The following is a 12,625-nucleotide window of genomic DNA, read 5'->3' as shown; positions in this document are numbered from 1 at the left end:
GGCAAACACCATCAAGAACAGCACAGGTGTTTCGAGGGGACGACGATGACGAGGGAAACCAATAGACATAATAATTATATATGCAAGCCGAGTCCCTTTTGCCACCAGGTAGATTTAGGGTGAAATTGTAGACACACGAAGTGAATGGTATCTCAGTATTATTTTTTTTCTTTTTTTATCTATACAAAAAAATGGGAACAATTTATATAATGCGTCATCAACAATGAGTTTTGAGGACTCTCATCAAGGTCGCTCGTTCCGGTTAGAAAAATCATTATTATTATTATTATATGCAATTAAATCTTCATTCGATTTACGTTTAAATATAAATAAATAAGAAAATTCGATAAACGAAGAAAAATAAAAATTAATCAATAAAAAATAGAATTGCAAATTATAAATTGAAAAATTCGAAATATTGAAAATAAAGAAAAAAAATATAAAAAATTTAGTTTTTAGTGAAAAATTTATTTGCGTTTTTTTTTCTCTGTTCTCATCTTCTCACGACTATATATAAAGAAGAACAGTATTATTTTGAGATAATTTCACAGACTAATGATCCGCGACGTATCCATGGATCATTCGCTGAATAGTCTTTAGCTGTATTTAATCGCAATGAAATAAATGTAATTTGTCAAAGTCTAGTTCTCACGAATATCTTATATTATATATACAAAAATAGTAGCGTCATCCTATCTAAATAATTACTTTTTTTTCTATCCCCCAAAATTAAGAAATTAAAAAATACAAAAATTTTAATTATTATTAAAGGAGTGATAGAAGGAAATTATTTGAATCTATATTTTATTTCCTAAAAAATACTTTTTATTTTTCATTCGAAAAAATTAAATTAGCACAATTTCTTTTTTCTACCGTTTTTTTTTTTTTTTAATATATATGTTTTATATGTGGCACAACTAAACAAGTCATTAAAATTGACATAAAGTTATCTTATTTTCATGAAAACAAAAATGCATAGCGTGATATTAACTTTACAAGCCTTTGTATAAGCATTGTTTGATTTGGAATCGATGAAACGTCTTATACGCTCTGCACGATAGGTGTTTTTAGACCAATGAACTCATCGTAACAATAAATTAATTATTAAATAAAAATTTTCAAAAAAAATAAATTACAAAATTTCCCATTAACAAATATCAGATTTTTCTTTCATTAATTTCGTTATTCCAAGGGAAAGATCGAAATTAAAAAAAAAAGTAATGAATTCAAATATTTTCATTTGTCTAAAAATAGCAATTTTGAATATTCGATTCAATAAATTGAAATCAATGCAATTCTAATAGAATTCTATGAATATAGAAATATATCAGCGTCTAGTAATTTGAATTTTAATAAAAATTCAGGAATTTTTAGAACTTTATCCATGAATGATTTTTAATAAAGCTGAATTTCCTCACAGCATGGGAGTTCCATTCCAGTGGACCTCCGCGTCCTGCCATCTTCGAGATAATAATAAAAAAAAAGATATTTCATTTAGTATTTTCTAAATTACTATTTGTACTATCTACTGGAACTAATTAAAAAATTGAAGAGATAATGATGATCATAAAATCGATGGTCCACTAATGATACAATAACAAAAAAAAAAAAAAAAAACTACATGATGAAATTCTCATGTGTTTTTCCATGAAGCGAAAATTGCATTTACCAAACAAAACCATAATTGATAACAAAATAAACTTCGAAGAAAAAAATCCAATTGCAACAGAAATCGAAAGAAAGAAAAAATTATTTTTGGAATAACTTCAAATAAGAAAAATTTCACATACACAAAATTTCAAAAAGTATAGCTTAAAAAAATATTCCGGTCCGGCAAAAATTCAAAAGAACCAAAAATTAGTATAAAAAAAAACTTCATCAATCACCAAAAAAAAAATGTTCAAGCTAATAAAATCATAAATAAAAAATTGAAATAGAATAATAAAAAAGAAACATCAATAAAAAAATAAATGAAACAATAAAATTTTAATAGGCAAAAAAATAAATGAAATTATTTAAAAATTATCGAAATTTAATGAAAACATTGAGATTGATGGGCAAAAATTCTTACTTGGAATGAATGAGTTTTTCTAAAGGTGTTGCTGCCATATCGAGGGATTCTTTCGTTTCCCTTCCTTCTAAACCTGAAGCGTTTTCTCTCGCTTTGGTGTCTATGGTTAATGTGGCGTGACTCCCACCGCAAGTGTAGTATTGAACATCGAATCTACGATTATATAATAAATTACCGGAAATGGCATTGCGCTTTAAGGAAATTTAACTCTTCGTTCATGTAATTTAACAATTGACGACACCCAATTTTTTTTTTTTTTCAATGAAAGTCGAATAAAATATATATACTTAAGTATTCCATATATGTATTTCTCAATTTTAAAGAAAGTACAATCTTGCATAAGAAAAAAAAAAATTATATTGCTTTCAATTTCAATTAAATTATTTAAAATTTTAGCCAATTAAAAATTTTTTATTAGATACGAAAAGGGAAAACTGTGTACTCAATTTTAGTTATTTTTTACTATTAGTATTATTTGGGGGATGAGAATGAATGGAAAATTGTTGGCAATTCTGAAGAAAATAGGTTTCTATGATTACCTCTAATAGAGAATAAGAGAGGTAAATACATAGAAGGAAAAAAAAAGTGCTAGAAAATTTTTACAGCAAACTTACCGTCGTTCAGCGTGATAGTTCCTGAGAAGTTCACGATTAGTGTTAAATATAACGCCATGATGTCCAAGACAAAGGGTCACCCAGATAGGTAAACTTGGTGTTTTTAATCGTGATCCTGGTTGCCTATTAAGTTGTCCATCTCCCTCGTGAATTAAAAATCCTATCTCGCTTCTAACCAGAACTCCCCATTGCGGAACCGCCTTAATTAGAAAAAAAAACTAAATTTTATTTTAAATTCAAAAAGGACTCTATTTTTTAATAAAATTTTTATTTTGCTCTATTTTTAAATTTTTAAAAAACTCTTCTCAGGAAATTTTTTTATTTCAATTTCCGATTTATTTCGTGTTAAGGATTAATTAATTATTTAACTTACGTAAGTATTTTCGTCACCAACGTGAACAACGCCATTGTGAAGATGAGGAGAAGCTCTTCCTGTTAGCGCAAGAAGAACAAGGGACATTGGTCCTTCTTCTGGAGATCCGCTTAATAGTGAACCTTTCGAGTCTTCTAAATCACTGCGAATTCTAAAATATTAAAATTCATTTTAAATTCCAATTATTAGTAAAATTAATAATTCATATTTATCAAAATATTAAACAGAATTAAAAAAAAAAAAATTTTTTTCGTAGTTTACTTTGAAAATCCTCTTGACAGAACTGCGCTATAAAGAAGCAATTTTGCACCAGGTGAACCTTCATCTTGAAACTGGAATGACAAAAAATAAAATCGAAATTAAATTTCAAAAATATAGTCAATTGATTGAGAAACAAATTCAGAAAAATTTGAATTGTCTATCAAGTCGATTTTATCAAAGTTTAAATTTTTTATAAACTAGAAAAATACATACAAGATACAAATAACGTTTGATGAAAATTTCCAAGTCTTCCAATGAGGTAAACTCGAACAAATGTAACTGTAACATTAAATTAGAAAAGAAAAATTTTTCAAATTTACTGTCAATTATTTATATATTACGATAAAACAAAATTTAACTTTTATTTCCTATAGATATATGAACTCTTGACTTTTCAAGGCGAAATAATAAATTTTGGCTTCACGCCAGTGTGTCAAAAATCCTTAACATTTCCCCTTGTCAAAAAATAATTCATTCAGTAATTAATAATTTTTTTTCTAAATTTGGATTTTTTAATTTCTTTCTAAAAATGTTGAAATTAAAAAAAATATTGTAACGTACAGTTTCAGTTAAGCCATCTTGAAAATATTGAACACTGTGTTGAAGATATGATATTTCTTGCGGTAAAGTGACAATTGCTTTTGGGATGCTGACATTCGATACCGTATTCAAATTCACGGAACTTGCACTTTGCGTTGCAAAACCACCAGCACATCGCCAAATTATTTCCGCTATTGCGCAAGCTAAAACATCCATTTGTTGGTCGTAATTCGGCTTCAGTAAACTGCAAATATTTTTTAGATGAAAGCAGATATTTTAATTTTCATTTTCTTGATAGCTCATTTTTTATCATTTTGTGATTTCTTATCAAACGGAAAAAAAATTAATTAAATGCATTTATAATAAAAAAAAAAAAGAAAAACGTAAATTTTTGAAATGTATCCTTACGTATCAGGTGTAATTTTGTCCTGATTATTGGTCTTAAATAAAAAGTGTTTAAGCATTATTGCTTGAACTGTAGTGATAAGACCACGAGTAGAATTTCTCGGTGATCTTAATCCAAAACTCAACGATTGATTTGCAGGACGAAGAGTCAATCCAGTTCTGGCCCATTCGACTTTTGGTGGACTTGCACTACTTCCAAATACCACCATTCTTAATTCCTGTACAAATAAAAAATAAATACCGTTAAATATATTTTTTTTAAATAAAAATACTAATAATTATAAGTATTGTGTATTTATAATAATTAAACTAAATATAATTTTCGAAAAAGAAAAATAATTTTCAAATTCACCATGCATGTTTCTTGATTAATAGGAGTTCCACCAAGAACGGGTGTCTTTGCCAAAGTCCTCGAGCTTCTTGGATAGAGAATTCTCTCTGTAACAATAAAAAAAAAAAAATTTAATATTTTCAAATTTATTCATGAAAAAGGCGTTCATCCGTTAAATTCAACCTGGATAAAGTTCGTCTGGTTCCGCCATTAGTGCAGCGTATTTGGCTGCCCTAGCTGATAATAGCATTTTATGAAAAAAAAAATATATATAATAATTGTGACGTTCGTCTAGAGTCACAAAAGAATTCAAAAGAACTAATTTTCTCGTTCACATTTTTTTTTATCTGATTGTTTCCGTAGAATATGGAAAAAAAAGAGAGGAAGAAGAATTAACGTATGCACAATTGTAGGCACTCTTTTTTTTTTTTTTTTAAATGATATGCGACAACTTGCCTCGAGTAGTTTAAAATATCAATTGAGAATAGTGGAGAAATTTACAGCTCTTTATATACCAATCGTGAAATTTTGGAAGTCCTGATATTAGACACGAAACATGTCATTTTTAGTGTTGGAAACTTATTTGGACATGCCCTACTGCTGTCTAGCTTGACATTTAAATCCACACTTTTCGAATCACGATTTTTTGAAACTTTTTTTTTTTATATAAACGCCTCATTGTCATCTTAATTAGTCTTTCCCAAGGACGTGTATTCAAAATTATTAATTAAAAATTTGATAAACAGATTTAAAATTTGTAGATATGAATTTTAATTTCTTTTTTTCGATGTGAAAAACTTGAAAATTTCTTTGAAAAATTAATTTTAAATGGATAAAGTTTGCAAAAAGCTGTTGGCTTTTGGAAAACTTTCATTTGAAAAGTTTACAATCAACAAAATGCACATGGGCCGTTCCGACACGAATTTATATAAAGTTGAGATTCTCATTATAAATGTGAAAAAAATATTTCTTTTTTTTTTGATTGAAGAAGAAAAGTGCAAAAAAATTTCTGAAAAAAATAAATCAACAATGATTAAATTTAAATTTTAAGAGGAAAAAAAAAGGAAAATATTTTCCAAAAATATACCTTTATCTCTGGCATAGGTAGGTTTATTAGATTTCACTTCACAAGCACGCCGACTACAAATCTTAGATATTGAAGAATAAATTTTCGACTCCGCATTCGAGGTTGTTGCCTTTTCCATTTTTTTTTTTTAATTTTAAAATTAACTTGAATTAAAATTATTCAGTAAAATAATTATATTTTGACAATTCATAATAAAAGGCGTTTTCTTTTTAATTAAAAAAAAAAAAAAAAAACTGTAGTAACTCCCTTTGATTTATTTTCTTCAAAATTTTCAATGTCAAGAATTTAGGAATTTCATTTCTTTTGAGCTAATCAAATTAAAATAATTCAAAATATTAATTTATTCAATTAATTTAACCCAATGTAATTTTGTAAATTAATTTATTTTTAAAGAAATAAATCAATATAAGCCAAGGGGGACAATATAAAAAATAATTTAAAAAAAATGGTATAAAATAAAAATGGTAAATAATTTTTGTTAGTGAAAAAAATTTTTTTTTTTAAATTAAATGCATTCTCGTTGATTAAAAGTATTTTTGAAAATTTATTTCTAATTTTTTATAATTTTTGGAAAAATTGATTTTTTTTTTGAAAATTGTTTTTTTTTTATTGGAAATAACTAACGACCATGATTGTGGCTGATGGTTCAAGAAGAACGAGTTGACTGACAGCCTAGCGTTTAGAGTTAGAGGTAATTGTTACCAACACCCCTTACGTTTAACCCCTTATATACAAATGGATTCTAAGGGTCTATCTCGAGGTTCTATCAAATAGACTTCTGAATATAGAATCACCTACATAGAACATGTAAATTGGTGTCGATCATGAATTTGCGAGATTCAAAGCAAAAAAAAAGTATAATCAACATTAACTATTTCGGTATACAATAATAAATAGTTTCGCATAAATAATTTTTATCCTTTTTCTATTGTTTTGCAAAATAAACCAATTAATCTATAAATTTATATTTATTATCAAATTATTATTATTTGTAATAAATAAATTAATTATTCACTCCTTTTTTTTCAAGGAAACTCTTTGAAATAAATTTTTTGAAATTAATTCAGTATTAAAAAAAAAAAAAAAAACTATGATCGAACATTGAAAACTGAAAAGCAAATTTAATAGTTTAAAACAGTTACAACATTTTTTCAATAAGAAAAATATATAAAAACGACAAATTGAATATTATATTTTTAGAAATAAAATTTGAGATATAATCCATATTTAAAATCAAGATACGAAAACCCTTCGAATTTTTTTTTTTTTTTGCTCTAGACAACTTAAAAAATTCAAAACTATTTTAAAAATTAAATTTTGAATCATTTTTTTCTATTTAAAATAATAATTTTAAAAATTATTCATTTGTGCCGTAACTTTTGAACTATAAACTATTTATCGATAATTTGCCAAATCAATTCAAAGTCATAAATTTTGAAGGTACCGATAGTCACAAAGATATTGATTATTACATTAAAAATAATAAAAAAAAAGAAGTGTGAATTTTGATCTGTGAAATGAAAGGTGTTCCTTGAATTTAAATAGAAAATCTAGTGCCAGGAGCGGTCTTATTATTAAAATATATATATAATCCATGTTTGCACATATTCATTTACACCGGTGTTATATTACGCATACAAGTATCCAGTATAAAGTTTGATGATCGATTAGATTCATTTTGTTGTTATATGAAAGGCAATTATTCTTCGTATAGATTTATTAATATAAAAGTCAGTTCCTCAAAGTGGAAATTCCCAAATTAAAAAATATTTTTCTTTAATATTAAGCTTCATTTTTTTTTATTAACTAGTATAAAAAAATTTCTTTTAATTTAATTTATTTTTTATTTAAAAAAAAAATAAGCATTTTGTTTTTCTCGAAACAAAAATAGATTGAAAAAGTGTTTTTTAAATTAAAAAAAATTGAAATTTTTTAATAATTGCTCACCGGGTAATGGTCGATGTTGTTTACGTGCTGAATTTGCAGCGGCAGCAATTTTAGCAAAAGCAGTAAATTTTCGAGCTGGTTTCTTCACTACAATTGAAGTTGCGGATCTGTAACATAAAAACAAAGAGTAAATTAAAATTTCTGTTTTGTCTCCTTGAAGAAAAAAAAAAAAAAATCTAAAATAAAATTATCGGTTGTAACCCCATTCAAGGAAAATAATCCTATGATTAAATTCAATGACTTCAGTTTCAAAGTATATGTTACTATATATTCATAAACCCATTATCAGACTGTTGACCTTATTTCTTCTTCACTTTTCATTTAATTTTACGAAACATAAAAGAAAATACTTTTTAGTAATTTTTTTTTTTTTAACAATTTGGTAATTCAAAATTAATTAATCAAAAAAACAAAACTGAGAAGGAAAAAAATTTCTTCTAACTATATTAATTGATTTTAATTTGATTAATTGCGAAAAAAATTAATATTTTTGTAATAATTAAAATAGGTGTCGTCAAATTAACTTTCAACGAAACTCGCAATAATTTCCAAGAGTTCGTGATTTGTATCAATAAAAGCTTATTCCAGAATTCTAGATACCTAAGAGTCATATATTTTCTCGAGAACAGACAATTTTTCTCTTTCATATAATCTTCCCATTTCTTTTCAACTTTACATATTTAAGTATATTATAAATTACATTCTGAAAAATAGAACAAATAAAAAAATATACTACCTGTTCATCTGTTGCATATTCTTAATATATATATATATGGAAAAAAAAGTCGATTTAATTGAAAAATAAATGGCCAAATCTATTTAAATTTGAACTTATTTTCGAAAGCATAATTATAAAAAAGCAATGAAGAAAATTTCATAAGAAAAATTCTCTTCACAAAAACCTGAAAATGAAATAAAATGTAATTATAAAACATTTACTGTCCTGTTATAATATTTGCAAATATTATTTGTATATTCGGGGGAAAAAAAGGGAAATAAGCTAAAAACTTTTTAAATGCGGTCACGTGGTTTCAAATTTCAAAACTTAGTCGGAAATCACGCGACTCTCTCTCTCTTTCTCTCTATTTGCTTGATAACCGTAAGCGGCTATTCCCCCTTGGCCTCTTTTCAACAAAATAATGATCTAGTTTAATCGATTTACAGGTGCAAAGCCACTTTTATTTTTTATGACAGCTAATTAACTGATTAAATGAATTGCACCTCAAATTAGCCGACAAGATATTTATAGAAAAAAAAAAAAAAAAAAAGATTACCATTAATTATTAAATAACTATTTTATAGCTTTATCTCATCTCTAGAATGTTGAACAATTATCACATATTTAATATTATTTAAAAATAAAATTAATAATAAAATAAATTAATTTTTAAATTTATTTATTTACGGGACTTCAAAAATAAAGTAAATTAAAAAAATAATTTATTTTACTAATTAAAAAATTATTATTTATCTTGATTTATAAAATGTACAATAAAATAACTAAGGACAAACAAATTAAAGAAAATTTAATTAAAAAATATTTAAATTTTTAAATAAAAGTTCAATAACAAAAAAATAAAATTTTTTTTGAAAATAAAATTCTACATACCCCTTTTCTGTAATGGAACACATTTTTTTTAACTGTGAATTTTCATTTACCATGTGTATTCAAAGTAAATAATCGAAGCGTAAGAAATACCGTTCAGCTCACTGTTCCGGCAATTTGCGAATTTAACTGGAGTATGAATTACATCTTCTAACGCTAGTATTGCACGAGCCTGATAGGGGGCAGAAGGTACCGGATAATTCGTGCCAAAAAAATTAGGGCACTGATCTATATTTCTATACCTATATATATAATAATTATATTCAATTGAAAAAAAAAATAGAAGAAAGAAAATCATAGAAAACATACCTTTCAACATTTCAATATATATATATATTGTGTATATAAAAATGATTTTAAAAAAATATCTTCAACTATAATTAAACTCTTAAAGTTCATAACTTTCAGTTCACTTCTTGATTTTTCGTGCAAAATTCACTTGAAATTAAAAAATTTTATCTTCACTGATCAGTCACATTTTTCATTTTAACGAGAAGTTTGTCTTTTGCGACATTGTCACCAATTTTGCACAAAATACTTCCAATTTCACCATCATTGGACGCTTTGATGATATACTAAGAAATTAAATGTAAAATAAATTAAAAAATAGTAATTAAAAAAATGATTCTTTTTCGAAATTTTACTCACTTCCATTTTCATTGCAACAATAACTAAAAGTGGATCGCCTTTATTGACAATATCGCCGTTTTTTATTAGAATTTTATCCACAATTCCAGGAATAGGACTCACTGCAGCTCCTAAATCAATGCTCGAATTACTCTTAATCCTTGAAACATAATTCGGTTCCGGTATTTTCAATTTCCAAGAACGATCCTTAAAAAAAAGGAGGGATTTAAAAAAAAATTGTTTAAAAATTCTTAAAAAAAAAAAAATATTTACCCTTCCAAAAAGAACAATTTGATCATCAACTTTTGCAATATTTACTCTCTGTATAACGCCATCGATTTCAATGTTTAATTTCATTGTTTTACCATCCATTGTCATTGTACCCGTAACTTTACGCCACGCTCCCGAATCATTGATTCTCATCATAAAAATTTCTGGCTCAACATATTTCACGTCAACGACAAATTTTTCCTCACCAACAAGAAATTCAAATTTCCTCATTAATATATGATTTAATCTAATTCCACTCTCGATAGCAAATGGACTAAATGGATCATTAGTTTCTATTGATTTTTTCATTGCCTCTAATTCTTCATTCAATATTATTCCAAGTGTCCCCTGTGCTAATACATCATTAGGCACTTGTAATTTTGGAAATAAAGTCTTATAATTCTCCTCAATAAAACCAGTGTGAACATCTCCATTTTTAAATTTTTCATGACTACAAAGATCCTTTAAGAATTCCACATTTGTCTCTAGACCAGCAATCTAAATTTGTAAATTTTTTTCAATTTCAATTACAAACATAAAACTTATAGAATAATAAAACTTACATTATATTCAGAAAGTTTGGAATGTAAAATTCTAAGCGCTGAATTTCGATCCTGACCCCAAACAACTAATTTTGCAATCATTGGATCATAATGCACGGAAACTTGATCATTTTCCTTAACTCCAGTTTCAACACGAATATTATCGGCGACAGATGGTGTTACCAAATACGAAAGTTGACCAGCACCTGGCAAAAAGTTATTTCTGGGTTCCTGAAAATTATAAGCAAATTAGTGATTAATGTGAATAATTCGTAATTTTTTTCTCTATTACCTCAGCGTATATTCTGGCCTCGAATGCATGACCTCGCAAATAAATGTCCTCTTGTTGCAGCGGCAATTTTTCTCCAGCTGCCACCTTCAATTGCCATTCGACGAGGTCAGTTCCCGTAATTGCTTCTGTAATCGGATGTTCCACCTGCAGACGCGTATTCATTTCCATAAAGTGAAAGCTATGCGTTTGACGATCCAAAATAAATTCCACAGTACCAGCGCCAACGTATCCAACAGCTTTTGCAGCGCGAACAGCCGCCGATCCCAATTCCATACGAAGTTCATCCGATATTCCTGGCTAGATAAAATAAAAATTAATATTCGAAAAATTAAATTTTTAAATAAAATAAAAAATCTATTATTACAGCCGGCGCCTCTTCAATGATTTTTTGATGACGTCTCTGAACTGAACAATCTCTTTCGAATAAATGAACAGCATTACCATAATGATCGGCAAAAATTTGAACCTCAACGTGTCTTGGTTCGGCGACATATTTTTCTAAAAGTACAGCTGAATCGCCAAAAGATTTATGAGATTCTGTACGTGCCGATTCAAGTGATTGTTGAAATTCTGATTCTTTCCAGGCAATTCTCATTCCTTTACCACCACCACCTCTTACTGCTTTAATCATTAATGGAAATCCAATTAATTTTGCCTTTGCTAATAAAATCTCGTCGGATTGATCTTCTCCATGATATCCTATAATAAATTAATTTATTTAATAATAAATTATATTATTTTTATTATTATTATTAAAATTTAAAAAAAAGGAATTTTTACCTTCAATTATAGGAACACCAGCTTCTGACATAATTGCCTTTGAAGTACTTTTAATACCCATATCGCGTATTGCTTTCGCCGGTGGACCAATGAAAATAATATTTGATTTTTGACAAAGTTCAGCGAATTCAACATTTTCTGATAAAAATCCATAACCAGGATGAATTGCCTGACATTTTGATTGTTTGGCTATTGAAATAATTTTGTCCTGTCTTAAATAACTTTGACTAGAAGGAGCAGGTCCAATGCAATATGCTTCATCGGTTAAATTAACGTGCATTGAATTTCTATCGGCTTCACTAAATACTCCAACTGTTTTTACACCAAGTTTTTTTGCTGTTCTTGTTATACGACATGCTATTTCACCTCGATTTGCTATTAAAATCTGCAAAAAATCATTCTCTTGACTTACACTATATTATATTTAATAAAATTTGATTTTGCAAATATATACCTTGTCGATTCTGGTATGTTTATTCCTCGTAATATTGAGATCTTGAAACCTTTTAAAGGTTAGATTTCTAAAAATGGGAATTGAAAAAAGATCATTGAATTAAAAATGATGAAATATATTTTCAGTTGATTAATACTTACTTTCTAACTAAATTACCAAGAGAGTGTTGTCTATACATTGTTAATAGTTGAAAAATGTGAATAAAAACAAAAAGTAATTCAATATGCTTTCATTATTTCGTAATACACTCCAGGGCTTTGATTTTACATTACAACTGTTTTTTTCTTATTAAAATATTCACTTTTGATAAGATAATTAATGCACATACAACACATGAAACGGATCAGCCGAATTAAAGGTTAGGTTTGAATTGGACATGGAGTTTTAAACGTGTTATAAAAACGTGTTAATTTTTATAATTTATA

At 26.8% G+C, this 12,625-nt stretch overlaps 2 protein-coding genes across 4 annotated transcripts; both read right to left on the bottom strand.

Annotated features, from left to right (window-relative positions):
* Positions 1-802: 802 nt before the first annotated feature.
* On the bottom strand, positions 803-9,686 carry LOC127290986 (inactive ubiquitin carboxyl-terminal hydrolase MINDY-4B). Of its 3 annotated transcripts, XM_051320235.1 has the most exons (12): positions 9,545-9,686; positions 9,239-9,477; positions 7,630-7,736; positions 4,617-4,702; positions 4,268-4,482; positions 3,881-4,103; positions 3,533-3,598; positions 3,320-3,390; positions 3,059-3,209; positions 2,686-2,885; positions 2,072-2,224; positions 803-1,460 (listed from the first exon to the last, which is right to left on the bottom strand). In XM_051320235.1, exons 2-12 carry the CDS (start codon positions 9,289-9,291, stop codon positions 1,415-1,417), a joined length of 1,371 nt encoding a protein of 456 aa, XP_051176192.1. In that variant the 5' UTR covers positions 9,292-9,477; positions 9,545-9,686; the 3' UTR covers positions 803-1,414. The 3 variants fall into 3 exon arrangements, with proteins under 3 accessions (XP_051176192.1, XP_051153053.1, XP_051153795.1); XM_051297096.1 differs by lacking the exons at positions 7,630-7,736; positions 9,239-9,477; positions 9,545-9,686 and adding an exon at positions 5,683-5,855; XM_051297838.1 differs by lacking the exons at positions 7,630-7,736; positions 9,239-9,477; positions 9,545-9,686 and adding an exon at positions 4,779-5,079.
* On the bottom strand, positions 9,542-12,573 carry LOC127283671 (methylcrotonoyl-CoA carboxylase subunit alpha, mitochondrial). Its single transcript, XM_051312442.1, has 9 exons — positions 12,341-12,573; positions 12,201-12,267; positions 11,747-12,131; positions 11,331-11,665; positions 10,967-11,263; positions 10,696-10,905; positions 10,136-10,630; positions 9,884-10,069; positions 9,542-9,810 (listed from the first exon to the last, which is right to left on the bottom strand). Exons 1-9 carry the CDS (start codon positions 12,376-12,378, stop codon positions 9,697-9,699), a joined length of 2,127 nt encoding a protein of 708 aa, XP_051168399.1. The 5' UTR covers positions 12,379-12,573; the 3' UTR covers positions 9,542-9,696.
* Positions 12,574-12,625: the final 52 nt, after the last annotated feature.

This window comes from Leptopilina boulardi, unplaced genomic scaffold (genome assembly GCF_019393585.1).
Source record: "Leptopilina boulardi isolate dan_hultmark-lab unplaced genomic scaffold, ZJU_Lbou_2.1 LbouV2_1, whole genome shotgun sequence".
NCBI classification, from domain to species: Eukaryota; Metazoa; Arthropoda; class Insecta; order Hymenoptera; family Figitidae; genus Leptopilina; species Leptopilina boulardi.
The sequence above is the reverse complement of the archived record's forward strand: the minus strand, read 5'-3'. Positions and strand labels throughout refer to the sequence as shown.